General features: G+C 38.4%; 4 protein-coding genes, 1 long non-coding RNA gene and 1 other non-coding gene across 10 annotated transcripts; 4 read left to right on the top strand and 2 right to left on the bottom strand.

Moving 5' to 3' along the window:
* Nucleotides 58-129, bottom strand: TRNAC-GCA. Its single transcript has one exon. It is a non-coding gene; the product is annotated as a tRNA-Cys (tRNA).
* On the top strand, nt 932-3,204 carry LOC18613891 (pyruvate dehydrogenase E1 component subunit alpha-3, chloroplastic). The gene is made up of 3 exons (XM_018114124.1): nt 932-1,437; nt 1,521-2,301; nt 2,680-3,204. Exons 1-3 carry the CDS (start codon nt 934-936, stop codon nt 2,955-2,957), a joined length of 1,563 nt encoding a protein of 520 aa, XP_017969613.1. The 5' UTR covers nt 932-933; the 3' UTR covers nt 2,958-3,204.
* Nucleotides 4,044-7,002, bottom strand: LOC18613890 (pentatricopeptide repeat-containing protein At4g01400, mitochondrial). The gene is made up of 2 exons (XM_007051365.2): nt 5,461-7,002; nt 4,044-4,337 (listed from the first exon to the last, which is right to left on the bottom strand). Exon 1 carries the CDS (start codon nt 6,945-6,947, stop codon nt 5,562-5,564), a length of 1,386 nt encoding a protein of 461 aa, XP_007051427.2. The 5' UTR covers nt 6,948-7,002; the 3' UTR covers nt 4,044-4,337; nt 5,461-5,561.
* LOC108662292 lies at nt 7,268-8,442 on the top strand. The gene is made up of 2 exons (XR_001928171.1): nt 7,268-7,418; nt 8,255-8,442. It is a non-coding gene; the product is annotated as an uncharacterized LOC108662292 (long non-coding RNA).
* On the top strand, nt 10,107-15,119 carry LOC18613889 (two-component response regulator-like APRR9). 5 transcript variants are annotated; one of them, XM_018129943.1, is made up of 9 exons: nt 10,107-10,264; nt 10,371-10,590; nt 10,741-10,902; nt 11,033-11,163; nt 11,254-11,394; nt 11,856-12,027; nt 12,153-12,552; nt 13,297-14,080; nt 14,535-15,119. In XM_018129943.1, exons 2-9 carry the CDS (start codon nt 10,380-10,382, stop codon nt 14,649-14,651), a joined length of 2,118 nt encoding a protein of 705 aa, XP_017985432.1. In that variant the 5' UTR covers nt 10,107-10,264; nt 10,371-10,379; the 3' UTR covers nt 14,652-15,119. The 5 variants fall into 5 exon arrangements, with proteins under 5 accessions (XP_017985432.1, XP_017985431.1, XP_017985434.1 ...); XM_018129942.1 differs by having other exon boundaries at nt 10,738-10,902; XM_018129945.1 differs by having other exon boundaries at nt 10,137-10,590; nt 10,738-10,902; nt 13,297-13,406; nt 13,527-14,080.
* On the top strand, nt 16,564-17,902 carry LOC18613888 (NDR1/HIN1-like protein 12). The gene has a single exon (XM_007051362.2). The coding sequence runs from the start codon at nt 16,965-16,967 to the stop codon at nt 17,640-17,642; it is 678 nt and encodes a 225-aa protein (XP_007051424.1). The 5' UTR covers nt 16,564-16,964; the 3' UTR covers nt 17,643-17,902.

Raw genomic sequence — 20,358 nt, 5'->3', positions numbered from 1 at the left:
CAAGTTTGTACACATGTCGCAAGATGAAACAAGTGAAAAACAATGGACTTAGAGGAAAGGGCCCAACCGGGTTCGAACCGGTGACCTCTTGATCTGCAGTCAAATGCTCTACCACTGAGCTATGGACCCTTTTGGCGTTAAAGCAGAGATATTTCTTTTATACAAAGTTTGAAGAATTTTGATTGAAGAGCACGTTAACCTTAGCCACTAACTAAATGCCGGGTTGGTTGGAGGATTGTACCTATGGCCTTGTCAAGTTAGAAGCCCATATAGGCAAAACATGAAACTTGGCGGGATGCTAGGAACCAAATAGATTAATAATAATTGCTCAACGATGCCCAACTTTTCCACGTGTTTTGCTTTTGCCTTTTCCTTTTTTTGAGCAAACAAATTGAGAAATTGCAGTCAATTTATGTATAGAACCAATCTAAAAAATGAGTTTGTGTATTTTATACATGCAATTGATCTTAAGACCATTTGATGTTGGATTCTATTACAAAGGGTCCTCTTTTCTTGTCTGAATCAAACCAAAAAATTGAGCTCTTATCAATTACTGTTTGTATGGCTTTCTACTATTACAACTCTTTAAATTAAATGATCTCAAATAAAAACAATCCCAACCTTAACTCGAACCTATGTATTAACTACATGTGATGTCAGTTAAGAGACAACGACATCGTTTTATAAAAATAGATTAAGGTATTATCAAATGTTGACAAGATACTAGAGTATTTGGTTTATTAATTAATATAATTTTTTATTTAAAAATTAAAATTAAATTTTATTTATTTTAATTATAAAAAAATATATTGACAAGAAACACATACCTTATGAACCGTCAATAAAATGCAAAGGGAGCAACAAGAATCACAAATTTAAATGTCTTCCCAACTGACTTTACAAAGTCGCATGTGTGTGTTCAAGTGTGTCGTTATGTTTGGTGGCTCTCCCTTTCTTTTCCACTTCATCAATTCCTCCCGACGCTCCCTGCCAGGCGATTATTCCCACGCCCTTTCCCTCGTTTCTTCCGCCCCCCATTTTTCTTTCTTTCCTTCCCCCCCTTCCTCTCTTTTATATCTTTCCCCCTCTATCTTTCATTCCCTCCTTCACCTCCCATTTTCCCTGCTTTCCTCCTCCCCCGCTAACACTCCCCATCAGAAACCAAAAGGAAGCCGAAAAGTAGAAAGGGATAGAACAATGTCTAGCGCTTTCTCCGCAGGCAAGTTCACCACCCAGCCTTTCCCTCTCAACACCACTTCCCCCAGATCTCACGACAAGCCCTTCAATATCCCCAGCGCCACCTCACCTTTCTTCGGATCCTCCCGCAAACTCCGCCTTAATTCTTCTTCCAAATTGAATCTCCACCGTCGATCGGGGACCGTCGTCGCCGTCTCCGATGTCGTCAAGGAAAAGAAATCCAAATTCGCCCCCAATCTGGTAACCCCATTTTTCTCCTTTTTTTCTGTTAATTTGTTTCATAACAAATCTCGATTTTTATTCAATTTCGATTTTTTTTCCAGTTAATTACTAAAGAAGAAGGATTGGTATTGTACGAAGATATGGTATTAGGAAGAGCATTTGAAGATATGTGTGCTCAGATGTATTACAGGGGCAAAATGTTTGGCTTTGTTCATCTTTACAACGGCCAAGAAGCCGTTTCGACTGGTTTCATTAAGCACTTAAAGAAGGAAGACTCTGTCGTAAGCACTTACCGTGATCACGTGCACGCCTTAAGCAAAGGCGTCCCTGCACGTGCCGTCATGAGCGAACTCTTCGGCAAGACCACCGGCTGCTGCCGCGGCCAAGGTGGGTCGATGCATATGTTTTCGAGCGAACACAATTTGCTTGGTGGGTTTGCATTTATCGGTGAAGGGATCCCCGTTGCCACGGGGGCGGCTTTCACCTCCAAGTATAAGAGGGAGGTTCTGAAGGAAGCGGATTGTGATCATGTCACGTTGGCGTTTTTCGGAGATGGGACTTGTAATAATGGGCAGTTCTTTGAGTGTTTGAATATGGCCGCGTTGTGGAAGCTGCCCATTGTGTTTGTCGTTGAGAATAATTTGTGGGCTATAGGGATGTCGCATTTGAGGGCTACTTCTGATCCTCAGATTTATAAGAAAGGACCGGCTTTTGGGATGCCCGGTATTCATGTCGATGGGATGGATGTTTTGAAGGTGAGGGAAGTGGCCAAGGAGGCCATTGGCAGGGCTAGGAGAGGAGAAGGTCCAACATTGGTGGAATGCGAGACATATAGGTTTAGAGGACACTCTTTGGCTGACCCTGATGAGCTTCGTGACCCTGGTAAGCATTTCGTTATCTTGCCTTTGTTAGTCTATTATTTTTATGATTTCATTAGTTAATTGTAGTCATAGGCTTTTTACTTTATGATTCTGTTTCCTGAATTAGGTTGTTTTGATTGAGCTATTATTACATTACAATTTTTAATGGTAAAACTAGAACAGCCTGCATGCATGTGTCTTTTACCGTGGCTGTAATCTTGGCTTAAAGTTGAAGCGGTTACTTTGTTTTTTGTTTTTTCACTTTGTATGTTACGTTAAAAGCATGTCCAAGTGAATTAGTGGTGTAGAGGGAAATTGTGCATTTAACTTCTGTTGTTATTTTGGATCTTAAGAGTTTATAAATGTAACCTTTTTCAATTTCTTGGTTCTTCTTTGGCAGCTGAGAAGGCTCACTATGCTGCAAGAGATCCTATCACAGCCCTGAAGAAGTATCTAATTGAGAACAGTCTGGCCAGTGAAGCAGAGTTAAAGGCCATAGATAAGAAGATAGATGAGGTGGTCGAGGATTCTGTTGAGTTTGCAGATGAAAGCCCCCTTCCTTCTCGGAGCCAGCTGCTCGAAAATGTGTTTGCCGATCCAAAAGGTTTTGGAATTGGACCTGATGGCCAATATAGATGTGAGGATCCAAAGTTCACCGAAGGCACTGCTCATGTCTAAACTTTGGAAGTAGGACCATGATCAAAATCTATTTACGCTCACATTTTGTTATTGCATTCTCACATATTTAGTTACTGCTAGCAATCTCTTGTCCACTTCATTGTAGTGTTTCTTGTGTAACAAGTATGTCTTCTTAAGGTTGTTTGTCTATTTAAAATTTTGGTTTCATAATTCAATTTCCATTGTTTCTTGGACATGTGCTTTGAGTGGCAAACCCCAAAGGGTTGTGTGGCCCTATTTCCTGCCATGCTCACAGTTTGATGGTTTTCATATTTTGCATTTGCTATTAAAGTTCCTTCCATAAACTGACATTGCAGGGCAGCCACTTAACTCTTCCTAGATTTTCCTGTCAGCTAATGCAGTGCCCCCTTTTGGGAATCCCTAGCATATTTGCCTTGGAATTGTAGTGGGTATAACTTTACATGCGTGCATAGTGGAGTAGTTTTATAGTCCTAGTAATATATGTAGGGATGGCAACTTCTTCAAAATACAAAGGAGTTTCTGATTTATGAAAATGATGTAGTATGTTTTGTTCTTTGTTTTATTTGTGACTAGAGAAAGAATTGTACACTATATTATCTTTAATATATTTGTAATCAATGAAAGTAGGTCAGTTTTTCATACCTCAAGTCATTGTCTCTTTCCTTGTTAATAGGTGAGAGTAGCTTTGGTGTTTTCTTGTTTGCCTAAAGGCTAGTTTACTGATGGTAACATGCATAAAATATGGTAAGTCTCTTTTCAACAAAATCGGCTTCTTTATGGTCACTTTCAATGGCCTAAAAAGACGGTTGGGCCTCTCAGAGATTAATGGATATCAGTCTTAAACCCAAGCTGAAGTTAGCATAACTTCACTTTAAAAGATTAAAATTACACAATTTTTGGCAGTTGTGGCTGGATGCTACACGTAATTTAGGAACTCTTTGTTTATTTGAAATAAATAAATTGCTACAGATTTCATCAATATTTTGGTTTCATTCAAGTTCTGACAAGAAAACACAACATACTTTATTATAATTACTGCGGAAGTTGGAACCATTTTCCTAAGGAACACCAGGAATTAGGCCCAATTGGTGGTAGCAAATAGGGAACGGTTACCTAAAATTGCTTGAAGAAACTTTCACAACAGTAACCAACAATCTGATTCTAATGTTGGAGCTTCAAGAAACCTGATACCAGCCAAAAATTAGGTGGACCATGGAAATTCTTTGTGAAAACTGTCATAGAATGCACCTATATTCAATCAAACCGCCTGTTATCAATGAAAAATACCATAAGCTTCTGTTGGTGGCTTTTCTATGGATCCAAAAATCACTGAGCAAAATGCATCTTTTCAAGAGGCTCCCGTAATGGGTGGCTAGAACAGCCAATCTTCCACATACCCTGCAATCACCGAATAACAATATCAAACAACTACAAGCAATAATATGACTTTTAATTACTATTGCCAACATATTGAATTGCTTTAACAAGTTAGTACCAACAATTGCCAAAAAAAAAATATAACTAGGCCGGAAAAGTATTGAATGCCCTTAAATCTTGGTCTAGTTCAGTGCTAAAATTTCCATCACCGCCACATATTGGAGATATAGATACACGGAAAGATAGTTTGATGGATTTTTTCCCAGCACGAGAATACAGGTTTAAGCCATAAGGAAGCCCAGCTGGCTCACCGCTCACTTTTTAAATATGTTGCATCTGTTTTCCAATGTTAAACTAATGGGGACAAGTACAACTCTAATGTGCTGAACCGGAAGGAGGCAACTTAAATGTCAATTGATCCAGAGTTGGGCTTAAATGGAAATCTCTTTTTTCTCCCAAAATGGCCATTCATTTCAAATTTGTGAACCACAAGGGGATCCCCATACCTTCATTTGGAAGGTGATTGTATACGTGTGCAGTGAGCAAGCAGACTGAGCTAATTTTACGGTTCGGCCTAGAGGACCTCTCAATGCCTTCTTAGCTTCACAGTTCTTATTTCACATATGCTTGCCATGGTGGGGGAGAATGGAAATAAGCACACCGGCAGTCCTCAATACTACTGAAATTTGTAAGCTGTTTTTGGAAGGATGGATTGCTTACGGCAAGGAATCTATTGATTCCCTCCAATTGGGTCAGTCAATGAGTGTGATAATTTACTTCAGGAGCAGGACTATGGTTTAATCTAGGGATGGACCAGAAGCAATAGAAGTTGAAAACAATCTATCCTAAAGAGAAAGCTTGCTCGTAGCTGGGCTCGGGTGTTGAAGGGTGAAGCAATTTTTTTTTTTTTTTGAAAGTTGAAGGGTGAAGCAAATTAGAGCATTATTGCTCCTAGATCGATTCCTGGGCATCCTTAACCCACCTCCATCCCTTGAATCCAGGATGTAGTCAATCTAGCTAGAGCCAACCTAGTGTAACCTTGTGCAAAGAATTATAAAAGTTCAAATTCATATACATAGGGGCAAATCATTTAAAAAATCAAACAAAGAATATGACTTAAGAAATGGGAAAGCCAGGCCCATACCTGGATTAAGAAAATTCAAAGATTCCGAGGGCAGATAGCCAATTAAATTTGCAGTATCTGTAAATTTCAAAAAAAAAAATTTGCAGTATCTGTAATGCTATTCAAGGTCTCTTTGATCTAGATCGTATTTTCCTAATGAGGTAATCCTCCAATCCAGTGCCTGCGTCTACTATTCTTGTGTCTCGTTTAATTTCTACCTTCATAACCTCTTCTAGAATTTCCCCCATTCTCTCCGTTTCATAATCTTCACAAATCCTAGGAATTATCAATACCCAAGTATCCATATGTGGCACTTCCCCATACTTCAGCATTTCCCCAAACACTCCAATAGCTTCCTCAATCTTACCAACATTACAAAACCCCTTGACTAAAGTATGAGAAACCGAAAAATGTGGAGAAAACCCCTTTATCAACATTTCCTCCATATACTTTTTAGCCTCATCAAACATCCCTTGATCACATAAACCCCCTATCAAAGTCCTATAAGAAACCAAATTCGGCAAATATCCATTTGAAGGCATATCCTCAAGAACCTTAACCGCATCCAGAGCTCTCCCTTCTCTACAGAAACCCAATATAACCGTATTATAATGCACAATATCAGGATTACACCCTTTAACTTTCATTCTACAAAGAAGTTTATAAGCTTCCCTAAGCTTCTTCTTCCTACACAAACTATTCAACAAGGTAGTATAACTCAACGAGTCCGGTATGAACCCTTTATTCAACATATCTTCCAACAAATCCACAGCTGTATTCACTTGACTCTTCCTACATAGCCCTTGCATTAATATCCTATACGACTCGACATCCGGCACAACATCTCTCTCAAACATTTTGTTGAACAGTTTGTAAGCAACACTCAAATCCCCATTCATACAGAACGCACCCATTAAAATATTGTAAGATTTCGTATTGGGTAAAACCCCGTGTTTGTGAGCGTTCTTGAAAAGGTCAAAGGCAGGCATCAGAAAGTTACGATGAGAAACAAGCAGTTCGAGAATGCGATTTAAGTGTTTGGGCAAAGGCTTGATGTTGAATTCAAGCATCTTGTAAAATGTTTTGAGAGCCCTTTCGGGTAAATTTGCTTCGGCGTAGATTTTGATAAGGTAAGAAAACAGAGTCGGGGTTACAGGGTACCTGTCGGTTTTAAGGCGAATGAGAAGGTCGTCGACGAGAGAGAAGTGTTTGGATCGGCCGAGTTTGAGAATGAGGACGAGAAACGAAGAGTAAGAGTGGCGAAAACCGAGTTGATTAGAGGCGTAGTCGAAGATTTCTTTGGCGAGGAGGGGGTCGGACTGGGCGGATATAAGTTTTTGAACTCGTGCCGGGGAACCAATCGCGGAAGTGCAAGTACGAGGTGGCTGTTGCTTGTGGGGTGGGCCCGGAGATGAGGAGGAGGAACGGAAGAAGAGAAATGGAGGTTTTGGCGGGAAGGTGAGTGAACGAGAGACGGTTTTGGAGGAACTAAAGAGAGCTTGCTGCATTTCTTTGTTGTCTGGTTTCTGTCAGCCGGAAATGAATAATGACACCAGTTACACATAATTAATAGGCTACAACTTACAAGCAGAAGAATCGCGATGGTTGCCCATTGAAATTAGTAGTATGGGCTAGATGTGTTCCTGGGTCCAGCTACTTGTCCTGGTCCTCAGGCTCGACTCGAAACGGGCCAAGCGCACTGTTTTGGAGTTTGAGTCATTCCTTGATCCAAATGCTTATTTCATCAGAGAAATTTGTGATGCAAAGTTGCAAACTACAAGACCCACTTTGGCAAATAAGTTGGTTGCGGCATCTTGAACTTAAACCATTTGGTTTGGTTTATAGCAATAAAAATCTACTTGACCGGAGGGAGCCCTGCAATAGTCCCTTGTTTTCAAAAGTATTCCCCACAATAAGTACATGACTTTCACAACTTGAGACAGAGTCTCTCTCATGATAGCACCGAGACGCTTTCTGAGGTACGAAGACAATCTACATCACACTGAATCACGTTGTCCCTCGAGTCCTTGCTTTGTTTCTAAACACGGCCACTTCTCACTTAGCTGTCTGGAATAACCCTGCTTCACACTTTTGACACTTCATTGTATATTTTCATTTCTTTGTCCATTTGATCATTCATGCCTGATGCATTCCCTCCAATCCACAACTAACTAATGGCTAGTTTATTCAGCCGATTAATTAGTTCCTCTAGATAATAAAAATAAATGAATAAATTTAAGTGATTTTTCATTAGTGTTATTTTGAAAATAAATCTATTCATGAATTGAGTACATAAATTGTTTTTTTTTCTTTTTACATTTGATGGAAGGAGGATTCGAACATTATTATTTTTTTTAAAAAAATTATACACGAACTAATAAATCAAATATTCGAGTGTAAATAGATTATTAATTGTATGTCTTCATTTTTAAAAGATAAATTCGTCAACTCTCATGATACAACTTTGTTTTGAGCATCTACAAGCGTTTTTTGAAAAGATTTTTTATTCAATAGTAAGGTATTTTTAATGACATTCGATAAGATTATGAAATAAATAAAATGTAAACTAATAATTTAATTGAAAAACCCTTTTTGACAACTTCCATTTTCGTAACTCCATTTCCTAGTTCGAATTTTTCCTCATTTGTTAGGTTTCATATGAAAAATGAAGTAACGAAAAGGACAGGCATGAGGCTGTGGGACACCTACTAGTTGTAGACAAATTCATACAAAACACATTACCCTTTCAAATTGTCTGCCCAAACCATTTTGTATCTTAGAAATACTAACTTTTTGTTTTTTCTTTTGTTCATAGAGAAAGACAGCTCACCATGGAAGCAAAAGAGTTTCCATCTGCCAAGATAATGAAATGGGCGGCTGGTATATTTTGCCCAAGCTTTCTTACTGTTGTTCATCAAACACTTGTTAATATCTTCCGCCTTTCGTTTGCTTTGTCCTCCACAATTAGTCGGCGTTGAATAATGAACCAATGATTTGTAGCCATGATCAATTCAAGCGAGAATTATTGGTATCACATGGGTAATATTTAAAGAGCTAATCTTGATGACCGGTCCAAAATATGCTACGTCAAATTGTGTCTGTAGAGCTCACAATGATCAACCACGTGTTTTTCTTTTTTTTTTTTATTAATTAAACAGAAATTGCTTGCCATTGGGACAAAGGGCGGAAGATATGAAACATAAATTCTGCACTAAGTTGTCTCAGTGTTGCTGGCGTGTTAATGATAGAGAGAGACACGAGAGTCGAAAAAGTACCTCGTTAAAACGAATGGATAGCAGCGCACGCTGCTCGGCAGACGCGCCATGGATCATCCGCTCAATACAGGCTCCAGTAGTCATAGTCATTGCTAATATCCTTTACTATCTATTAGTTCTTACTCTCCTTTGTATTAAAGGTTTTGTTAACCATATTTTTAAAAATTATTAATTTTTAATACAATGAAATTATTTACATTAATTGTTGCGCTTATATTTATAAAAATATGATCACAAATAATAGCTTAACTAACTTTGAAAAATATCTTAGAATATTTATTAAGAAAAATGAAAATGTGGGGCATTTTGGCCTAACTAGTAATATTTTTCTCAATTATTTGAGCATTCTTGGGAAGAATCCTAATCAATAAAATATAAAGTTGAAATAAGGTGGTGCAATACTAGTATTAGTAATATTACACTACCACTAAAAAATTATATAAAAGTCTAAGTGGTATGAGTGGCTATGGGTCTATGAGAGAATTGGAGCAAGAGATTCCATCGATTATAGTTTTTTGATTGGACCCAACAACTAATATTGTATAAAGCTCCCTATTTTAGCAAATAAAAAATAAATAAATGTCCCTTCAAATATTAACCAGATTAAAGCATTTGCCTGACCATCCATTGATGCCTTCACCTATAAAACATTTACTTTGCCAAATTATATTCTCCATTGATTCTTTTAAAGAAAGGGATGTCATTTTATATTTATTTTGGCAAATGCCAAGCTCACTAAAAAAAATGGTACTTCAAGGAGATGGTCATCCCCCAGCTAGACACTACAATTTTTTTTGCTTTTTTCAGTGTGGACATTTCATTTCAATCTTTCTATCATCATTCAAATATAAAGAAAACAAAGAGTGCTACTTGCGAACCAAGAAAGGAGGGCCCACCTTATCAGTAGCCTACTTGTAGCTACTATGGTTATAATCAAGGAAAAGCAATCAAATCCATAGTAAAAAAGGAAAAAGCAGATAGGCAGATGTCGCATTAGCAAGCAATGAGCAGGAAAAATGATAAATAAAGTCCTCCCTCCCGCCCAAAAAGTAAGCTCAAAGCCACAAACGCCAGATTCTCTTAAACGATCCACGTGTCGCATTTCCCCACCATGAGATCCCAAGTGTGGTATTGGTATGCCAACGTGGCAGCCGTCACCAAAAAATATCTTCCCTCGAACATCCCGCACCGGCCCAACACGTGTCCCTTCCCGCCGAATGCGGGCCCCACCCAACAGCGTGGACGAGCACGACCAGATCATCGCAGTGCCGTCCCCACACAACCCCCCCAAAAAAATCAATAACAGTGGCCCGTATTGCGCCACGTCATCTTCACAACCAGAAGCCAATGGCGGCCCACGATTTGATCTGACTCGCTCCCCCGTTTTTTTTTTTTTTGTAGAGAGGAAAACGGGAAGTCTTCGTTTCTTCTTTCCTTTTGTTATTCACGAAGAAGAAGATATTTATGCTGTTTTCGCGGTCCTGAACGAAAGTTGGCTAATCAAAATTTAGGCGGCTTTTGCTTCTCTCACTTTTCAGATATTTCTACAGGTTTTTGGTTAGGGATGAGGTTATTTGGATAATTTCACTGCAAAATAAATAGTTTTCTTTCTTTCTCCTTCAGCTCACTCTGCTTTTCTTTTTACTGAGAAATTAGGGTTTGAGAATGGGTGAAGTTGGTATGGAAGTGGAAATGGAGGTAGGGACGGCGGGGGAGAGGAAGAAAAAGAATAAGAACGAGGAAAAAGATGGATCTTCGGCGGTTGTTCGGTGGGAAAGGTTCTTACCTCGGATGGTTCTCAGAGTTTTATTAGTTGAAGCCGATGATTCCACTCGTCAGATTATTACCGCTCTTCTTCGAAAATGCAGTTACAAAGGTTTCTTCTTTACCTTTCTTTTTGGCATTTTATTAGTATTATTATCATTATCTCTAGATCTACATGCTATGATTATTTTCGAATTAAAATTTTTAGTTTAATTTCCCCTGTTTTTATGGTATCTAATTTTCATTTGTTTTTTTTTAGTAGTTGCGGCAGTTCCTGATGGTTTAACGGCATGGGAGACTTTAAAGGGTGGACCGCATAATATTGATCTTATATTGACTGAAGTAGAGCTGCCATCGATATCTGGATTCGCTCTTCTTACTTTGGTCATGGAACATGATATTTGCAGAAATATTCCTGTTATAAGTATGTACTTTCTACTAACTTTGTTGTTCCTCTGCCATCTTTAATATTGTCTTTTGAACTTTAATTATCCTTCATTACATATGATGCTAATATGTTAAAGTTTAATTTTATCTTTTGGTGATTAAAACAGTGATGTCATCGCATGATTCAATTAGCATGGTTTTGAAGTGCATGTTAAAAGGTGCAGCTGACTTTCTTATCAAGCCTGTTCGGAGGAATGAGTTAAGGAACCTCTGGCAGCATGTTTGGAGAAGACACTCGGTATGCTCAACGTTTGGTTCTGTTTTTCTCTGTTCAAATCAAGCATTTAACTTGGATTGAACTTTTTGTATTTGCTTTAATTTTTATCAGCTAGGTGGTGGACGTGTTCCTCATAATCTACCTGCTACAGAACATGAAGTTGAAGCCACAGCTGAAAACAATGCTGAGAGCAATCAATCGAGTGATTATGGATCGTCAACACAGAAAAATAAAGAAGGAAGTGATACCCAAGTGAGCATTTTCTTATCTTGTGATATAGGTTTAATAAGGGCTTGCGGGTTCTTCTACACAGGTCACTATTTATATGCTATCAGCCCACTAAAGTTGTAATCTAATGGTCTAGCTGTTTTGACGATTTTGCAAAACTTTGATAACATCCATGTCCATGACATGTAGTGTTCTTTGAATGTCCCATAGCCAAGGGAAGTTAAACTCATTAGGTATTTGCAATATGACAAGCTAAGTATCAGTTGTGATCTGTTCATTTTTATCTGGGGCCATACTGATATCACAATCTACGAGAAGTCTTGTATTCATCATGCAATACTGATATCACAATCTACGAGAAGTCTTGTATTCATCATGCAATGCTATGTGAGCTACTTATAGTGTGAGGAAAATTTCATTTTGAGATTAGGCTGGCTTCATGAAGTTTCACGTAGAGACTGCATGTCTTGCCACCTCTTGTGCAGAGCGCTTGTACAACGCCTTACTTGGAAGCTGAGAGTACATACATGCAAAATATGCAGGGTCTTTCACAGCTGAAGTGTACGAGTTCAAATTTTAGTGATACAGGCGGAGAGCAGCTAGGAAACGTTATCAAATTGTGTCAAGGGTCACTTCAAGCTGAGGGTCAAGCTGAAGGTGTGTTATCATCTCTTTTTACCCTATTTTACATTTTTTTATTTTCCTTTTCTGATTTCCGCTAAATGAAAGAAAATTGCTTTCCTCTTTATGACGAGGGATGTCTGACAAGCTATTTGTTTCAGAAAATTCAAATAGATTACAAAAGGAGGTTGCTTATTGCAGTGTAGCTTGTGAATCAACTGCATCTAGATTGGAAGAAAACCCTGCTTCTGTTAAAGGGATGACTCATGATACTGCTGTTGGACTACAAAGTGATAGAGATAATGAGAATGTTATGATTAGAGTTGGCTGCAACGATGAATTAGTTGGACCTCCAACTGGAGCTATTGACTTGATTGGTTCATTTGATAATCGACCAAAGGGCACTTTTGGGCTTTCTATTTTAAGTGATGGTGCAAACAAGTTTGAATTTTCTCCACAGTTGGAGCTTTCCTTAAGAAGATCTTGTTTAAGTAGCACTAAGAACCAAGGTACCAGTGAAAGGCCTACACTAAACCATTCTGATGCATCGGCTTTTTCATGGTAAACTTTCTGTTTCGTTTCTTTTATTTACTGTATAATTGAGCTTGAGATCTACAGATGATTAGGCTAAATTGAGATGCCATTCTGTTGTTTACTTGATCTTTGTTGGAGAAACAGAAAGAGTTGTTTTCTCTTCTGTTTTAATATTTTTTTTTGTCTCTCCATGTTTTACTATTTTTGGCAAAGTTTTTTTTTTTTTGCTATTCTGGAAAATCAGTGTTTCTTGGAACAACTATTTAATAGAAACATCTTCTGGAGAATTAGAGATTAGGTAAAGGTGAATCCTTGTACAATACCGTTGAGGGCGGTGGAGGCAATTTAGAGGTGGCTACAGTGACATAGGTTAGTGAATACTCCCTGAAATTTCCAATAAAAGGGCCATAATTAAAAAATATTATCAATTTGCCTAGTTGTGGTTTGAATTGAGTGATATATGCAATTACCGTATCATATTTCAATTAAAATCTGCTGCCTGTATATAGACAACTTGTACCTCCTTTTCTAGGATTGGGAAATAATCCCAAGTGAAATATATATAAATTTTCTAGGGACTGACTTAACCTGTCATGACCTTGAGTGAGCATTTCTTTAATTTGTTTGTGCCAAGTGTTTTACTAGGTGGACCAGATTATCTCTGTAAACAGTTCATTGAAATTTGAAAGAAAGATGGCTGTGTGCCTTGTCTCTATTCCTGGAAATGTTATGTAGCTTGTCTTTTGATGATTGCTAAGTTTCTTTCTGCAGGTATAACAATAGCAAGTCATTACAGCCCATTTTCCCTACGCTAGCTGGCAATCGAGCTGCATTGAAGGAGGGTGACAGTGAATCTGGACAGCACCTGGAAAGTACCAATGGTACTTCTCAACCTCATGTTGTTTTAGTGAGTGATAGTTGGGAGAATCTGCCCAATCCAGTCACAGGTCAATCTGAACTAACATGTCCAAGTGCCCAACCTGGGCTGATTCCTGTTCCAGGGGTGAGGTTGGATGATATGTATGCTGGATGTAAGAATGTTTTCCCACACATTTATTATGCGCAATCAGGTTTACCCCCTGCATGGAGTCCCAAACCAGCTGGACAGCGAGAATATTCTTCCTTTCCTGTGAGCACCTCAGTGCACTCTAATCCTGATGTTCATGACTCAGAACAAGGTTACCACCGGTCTGATGAAGCTACCAATTGTTCTATTGACCGGACTGTTCAAGAGCAGAACAAGCAGGACCCTGTTGGGGAACCAAGGTGCAGTTCTACTATTGCTGACCAGAGTGCTTGCAGTAGTTTATCTAATGGTGTTGTGAATCATGAAAACAGCAGTGCACAGGGAGGTGTTTCAACTAGAAGCGATGCAAGTGCTAGTGCTACTTTTGTTGCAGCAGTTGATAATGGCACAATCACAGAGAGTTTCAATGATAGCAATTTCTTCAATCACGATGGATTGAAAGGGATGGATACTCATCGCTCCAGCCAAAGAGAAGCCGCCTTGACAAAGTTCCGACTCAAGCGGAAAGATCGATGCTTTGAGAAAAAGGTATATTATTACTACTACTATTATGGTTGTAATTGGTTTAGGATAAACTCAAGCTTTGCATATGGGAATATGGTTGTATGCAGACAACAGTGTACATTTTTTCACCTAAATGTGGGTTGGTGTCACTTCACAACAGCCACTCTCTCTGCCCAATCTTATCAAATTGGTGCCATCTAACCCATCATTTATGTTTGCTCAAGTATTATTATTCTAATAGGTCTTTTCTTTCTTTAAAATATGCTCTGCTGTAGCTACAAGTATTTTTAACTTTGTTCAGAAGCTCAAATTTTAATTTGCTTCAAAATCCAAACAACTTAGATTCAGAGACATACCCTGTCAACCTCTTTAGAATGAGTTAACATCCTGTTTTGCGCCATGGTGAGAAAAGGAAATCAGAAAGTAACAAGTTTATAGAGGCTTGTTTACTTCTTTAATGAGTAACTTTTTTGCGCAGGTTCGATATCAGAGCCGGAAAAGACTAGCAGAGCAGCGTCCGCGAGTGAGAGGGCAGTTTGTCCGTCAAGTGCAGAATGAAACCCCCGTAGGTGATGCTGATGGCCCTAAAATATGACGATACAAACCTGCCTTTCCCACCGACTTGGAGATCGATTCTTGATCAAAGCATGAAACTATTCAATTTTCTGTTGCAAGCATATTCAACAAGTTTTTTGAAAGTAAAAGTAGGATCATGTCATAGCTGAAATATTTGCAAGCTTCTCTGGTAGCAATGGGCGAGGACAGTAGTTTTTGCATCCAACTGAAAGAGTTAGCATTGTAATTATAGCGAGGTAGTCTTGGTTCTTTTTCATCGTAGATTATGTATGATTGTATGCACATTGGACAACTGACTTATTGTAGTTTAGGCAGGTTAGTTAGTTGTATAAGTTTGCTTCAATAGGGTAATGTACGTATTGGTGTCTTTGACTCTTTTCTTTACAACTTTGGTTATTCTACTGAATGGTTTCTCTTTTAGACTGCGTAGGAGAGCTCTCATTCTGTATTTGCTATAAAGTGATCTTACTATTCGCTGCCTTTATTAATTTTTTTTTTTGTATAAAAGAAAAATTGTACTTGAATGCAAATCTTCTGATTGTTGAATAGTCGAAATAGTTGTAGTGAAAGGGATAATCCTGAATTTCTAAATCTCGGGAAACGTATTTATGAGTATCAATGCATCATTGGTCTCTGATATTTATGTTTGATGGGATCATATGCCGCAGCCTCCATTGTGAAAGACTGGGGGCAAAAGGAAGAAACGAAAGGGGAGAAACAAAGTAAATAAGTCGCAGAAGGTGAAGAAAGTGATTTTCAACGAAAATGGTGAAAAGGAGTGGAGCGAAATGGTGGACTTCTTACATGGAAGGAGGAGGAAAAAGCAGGGAACTGTGACGTGTATACATGCACGTGGGTCCTGGTTGAATTGCCTTGTGATCTGGTGCATGACGAGGCATGAACCTATCGGGGCCAAACATGTAGAAAAGCCGAAGAAGAGCCACCTATTCTTCTCATGCGAATACAGTTGGGGTAAGAACTTATCCATTTGTCGGTGGTGCTGCTGGCCACTGCCCGACCCTTTATGCTTACCATCTAGAAAGATAAATTACAAAGAAAAGAACCTATCCCTTGATCTCATTTCTCAATCTCTTTCTCTTCTCTTACCCACTAAGGCTCCTTTGTTTGGGACCCAGATTACCATCTTTAAATTACAAGCATGAAGAAAAAAAATTGAAGGTTAATGTGTTTTTTTCCATCACTTGGGGGAAATGCTTTGGAGCTACACATTTTATTTACCTTTTCCCTTTCTCCTATTTTCTTCTATCCTTTACATGAACAAAGTACCAAAACGTTTGCTAACATTGAATAAGGAGATTTGAGACAAATCATGAGAAATCACTGTCGTGATAGTGGTATTAGTCCTCATTAGGAAGTATATATATCAATCCACAAATTAAGGCATAATATACTGCTGACATCATGTAATGTCCTACTGACGCAAGGGCTAAAGCTAATGCCGAGCCATCGTACCACTGATGAGCTTCGCATTTCTATCAAACGTATGTTCTATCAAAATAAAACAATCTGAAAGTGATTGGATTGCATATATACATACATATATATATATATAGGCAGTCAACATTGCATGACATTTCGTAGTTTTTGATGATGTATAAGTGTTAACAGTGCAGTAGGAATATTAGAAGGTTGATAAGTGTCCTAATAGAATATAATTATTACATGGGCATGTGTCATATTTTTAACTACTTTTGTGGGGTTTAGAATAATATAAAATCCAATAATTATAAGAGAAAAAATAAAGAATATTTTACAATTGATCTATAATGAATTCATGATTAATGATAACGAGGTGTGAAGCAATTAAAAGAGGAAACAGGAAGTATATATTCAACAAAGAAGTGTCTTGGAGAGGGGTTTAAGATTCGGAGTGCAGTGTCTAAAAAGTTAAATTGAACCTGTTCCCATGCGCATTATTAATTGCTTCATGGCAGTGCTTTACCCAATTTGCTTCCTTTTCACATCTCTTTTTGTTCTGGGTATATGGCATTGTTTTCCCACTCCCTCCGAATAAGTTAGAAAGCAAAAGCAAGAGATAAAAAAGGCCAAGAGAAAGAAAAGAGCAGAGCACCCACATTGTTCTAAATAAAACACAAGAAAGAAATATCACTTTGGCAAGCATCGACCCAGCTCTCCCTTCTTTTCCCTTCCTTTTTTGTTCCATTTGTCACACATATTCTTCTCCTCTATTTTTATTTTCCACATTGCCACTCGGCCCACCGTCACCACCTAGGAACCCTCATCTCCCTTTCAGTTTCCATTCATCATACAGTAAAGGTACAAATTCCCTCACATTTATATTCGGTTTTCCATGGCAGACCAAGAGCAAACACAAGAGCAGCAACCTCAAAAATCCAAAATGAACATAGATAAGCTAGGTTCCCCTCCTAAATCCAACCCATCGAGGTACAGCCAAGGAGGCGCAGCCCGCTTCTGTTGCTTATGTATTTTCATATTCCTCCTCTTAGCAGGAGCCACAGCCCTGACAGTTTGGCTCGTCTACCGTCCCCATAAGCCTCGTTTCACTGTTGTCAGTGCTGCTATCTATGAACTCAACGCCACCTCGCAACCCTTCATTTCCACTTCCATGCAGTTCACTATCGTTACAAGAAACCCCAACAGGAGAGTCTCCATCTTTTACGAAAAGTTGCAAGCTTATGTTTCGTACAGAAACCAACAGATAACTCCTCCAGTGGACTTGCCACCACTGTACCATGAGACAAAGAGCACGGTGGCACTGTCTCCGGTGCTTGGTAGCGAGACGGTGCCGGCGTCTGCTGAGGTGGTGAATGGACTAATGTTAGATGAGGCTTACGGGGTGGTGGCGCTGAGGGTGGTGTTGTTGGGGAAATTGAGATGGAAGGCTGGTGCCATAAGGACCGGGAAGTATGGAGTTTATGTGAAATGTGATGTTTGGGTGGGCTTGAAGAAGGGTGTGGTAGGACAGGTTCCTTTGCTTGGGGCTCCTCCCTGTAAAGTTGATATATGAAGTAGGTATGTGGAGATGCATATGTAAGGAGGCTTTTACCCTAAAAGCTTTTTCTGGGTTCATGAATTTTGCTGTAGCTTTTGGTGCTTTACTTTCTCTTAGTTTTGTAAACTATTTTATGTTTTTTATTATCTGTGGAAAGACAGGAAAAGAAAATCAAAAACTAGTTCAGGCACCGTGGCACAGTAGAGGAAACATGTACTACAAAGCAATGTGGTCAGAACAATTAATGCAAAAAAGGGCCTTTTTCTTCTTGTTCATCTTCTATTCTTCTTCTTCTTCTTCTTCTTCATTTCTTTTTCCTATTCAGCGTCAGCTTGTTCCGCTGGTAAGACTGTGAAGTGGCTGATAATTGCTCTGAAATTGCTCTTTTTGTCGGTTTACAATTTTTGGGATTGCCACCAAGGCGTCAAGGTTTAGACGCATGGCTCTACATGCAGCAAAGTAGGCCAACATCTGTTTTTATCTTTTGCTATGACTCCATCTATCCTACCTCAGCCCACTTGCTTTACCTTCTATAGAGGCAGTAGTATTAATGACGTCCGTTTTGCTTTCTAATTAGTCTACTTTCGTTAGTGGGTCTAGACTCCACTATAGGAAAAAGAAAAAAAGGGACAAACAATGCTGCATACATAACATTTTGTGGAGAAAAAAAAAAGATACTTGCATTGCCCTCACTGCTTTATTACATATTTGGCTATACCATTCCTCACTTGGAAACGGAGACCAAGTATTTTTACCGACAGAGACACAGAGCTAGGGTTCTTTAATAAGCTGCCGAGAACCTTTTATTTTTTGTGTCCCTCTCAATGTTATTTCCTTCATTTCCCTAACTTTATTAGAACCAGTTGCCTTTATAACTCATAAGGACTGCTCAAATCGTCTGCCTATGTCTAGAATCTATTATTGCTGGAGTAATTGGTATGGTCTCAGACCACTTCTTCTACTTTTCGTTTTCCTTATTTTTCTTCAGAACCTCTTATGTTGGGCATAGCATCTATCCCTTTGCTTCACTGTTTTCGGATTCTCCATGTCAAGTGGTCACAGGAGCTATCAGATTCATGTTACTTAATTAAGGAAAATGTTAGAGACGTTACTGTCTGATATTATAAATGTCCCAGTAGACATAAAAACTATTAATTTTAAATTTACAAGATTAATTTTAAATTTGAATAATAAAACTTATTAATTATATCGTGTTGCGTTTAATATATGTGTTAGTTATGTCTTATTACGTTATACAGTTATTAAACGTATCATTATCGTGTTTACTCATATAATCTTTAATATTTTACATATCCACATGACACAATTAAAACACGAAAATATAGATTACAAGATTTACTTAATTATAATTAGTGAATAATGACAGAGATACTATGGGAATAATTAAACTATTAAACTTGGGAATCAATCCTAGGAAGAACCTTAACTTTGTTGGCGAGTTAGGCAGGTTCTCTTTCAGCATCAAAGTTACAAGAGGCAGGTGGGCCAAAAGATAAAGTGATTCATTTCTAGAAGATAAGGGGCACAAAAAGAGATAAAGGACGAGACAAAAAAAAAAAAAAAACAAAAGAGGTGAGAAGTGGAGGAACCATTGAAAAAACAATTGGCTATATGTCCATAATATTCTATGGATCTGCAACTTTGGTGTAATACATGGGTGCCTATCTTCTGTGGTAGAAAGCTAAACATATAGAAAAGGAAAGCTAACTGGTAAGGGATCAAAATAAAACAGCAATTACTTTCTTCTTCAACTAAGGTCATTGCTTTGTTGACTTATTTGTTAACTTGTACCTCGAAGTGGTCTATACATGATTTACACTTTAGATATAATGCAGATAAGATGAAATTGAGATGGGGCTTAATTTATATATATTGTTGAAAAGCTGTGATTTCATTTATACTGGAACCTTATACATCCAAATTCTGACTGGTAAATTTATCAGTGGGAGCAGATACAATGAACGAGGACCTTAATGTCAACACTGTAAGAGTAAACAAGGAAGATTGGCACCCATTTTTCAACTCTGTTTCACAAAAACCAAATAAACCTCTGCAGTGCAAGATATCGGTAAGAGCTGAAAACAGAGCAGTGCATAACCTTGCCCTTCTTGATATAGCGCAACATACACCCGCAGCATCCATTTAACTCCACCCCTATCTCAGCAGTGAGCTGGTAGCTGCTTTTTCCAACTGAGAAAGCGATGTATATCACCTTGATCTCCCACTCCTCGCCCCTATAGCCAGGCTTGGCCGTTAGAATAACAGCCAATGCATTCATACCACTCATGAATTGAATTCAGTTCAAAACATATTAGTGGAACACTGGAACTGAGGAAGCTCCCTCGCCCTTAAACTCACTTACACTTTCCCAAATATCAGCACTTTTTTTTGGATCAAAAATTAATAAACTTGGCCCGTTAGTCAAGGCAGACACTCTTATTTCCTCCAAGACAATAGTCTTGTATTCACTTAAGTTTGGAATGCCCAATTGTGATGGATAACTATCATGTACCCTGGAAAATCAGAGTTGGATTAGTCCAAAGAGCTCTAGCCCCTGCCCCTTAATTGCCTGAGTCTAGCATCTTAAAATAAGCTATGTAAAACAATGACTTTCAATTAGGTATTGATCACCCATTTAGTTTCTACTGTTCGGGAACATTTTTTATTCCTTTTATTTATTGAATTTAACTACTAATGAATACGGTTTTGA

This window comes from Theobroma cacao, chromosome 1 (assembly GCF_000208745.1).
Source record: "Theobroma cacao cultivar B97-61/B2 chromosome 1, Criollo_cocoa_genome_V2, whole genome shotgun sequence".
Taxonomy (NCBI): Eukaryota; Viridiplantae; Streptophyta; class Magnoliopsida; order Malvales; family Malvaceae; genus Theobroma; species Theobroma cacao.
The sequence above is the reverse complement of the archived record's forward strand: the minus strand, read 5'-3'. Positions and strand labels throughout refer to the sequence as shown.

What these genes read in the sequence shown, in the direction of transcription:
- LOC18613890 (XM_007051365.2), bottom strand. Translation starts at nt 6,947, where the DNA reads ATGCAGCAAGCTCTCTTTAGTTCCTCCAAAACCGTCTCTCGTTCACTC.
- LOC18613889 (XM_018129942.1), top strand. Translation starts at nt 10,380, where the DNA reads ATGGGTGAAGTTGGTATGGAAGTGGAAATGGAGGTAGGGACGGCGGGG. An exon ending in AAGAAGGAAGTGATACCCAA is followed by an intron (nt 11,395 to 11,855) that starts GTGAGCATTTTC and finishes CCTCTTGTGCAG; the next exon opens with AGCGCTTGTACAACGCCTTA. An exon ending in GATGCATCGGCTTTTTCATG is followed by an intron (nt 12,553 to 13,296) that starts GTAAACTTTCTG and finishes TTCTTTCTGCAG; the next exon opens with GTATAACAATAGCAAGTCAT.
- LOC18613891 (XM_018114124.1), top strand. Translation starts at nt 934, where the DNA reads ATGTTTGGTGGCTCTCCCTTTCTTTTCCACTTCATCAATTCCTCCCGA. An exon ending in CCAAATTCGCCCCCAATCTG is followed by an intron (nt 1,438 to 1,520) that starts GTAACCCCATTT and finishes TTTTTTTTCCAG; the next exon opens with TTAATTACTAAAGAAGAAGG. An exon ending in TGATGAGCTTCGTGACCCTG is followed by an intron (nt 2,302 to 2,679) that starts GTAAGCATTTCG and finishes CTTCTTTGGCAG; the next exon opens with CTGAGAAGGCTCACTATGCT.
- LOC18613888 (XM_007051362.2), top strand. Translation starts at nt 16,965, where the DNA reads ATGGCAGACCAAGAGCAAACACAAGAGCAGCAACCTCAAAAATCCAAA.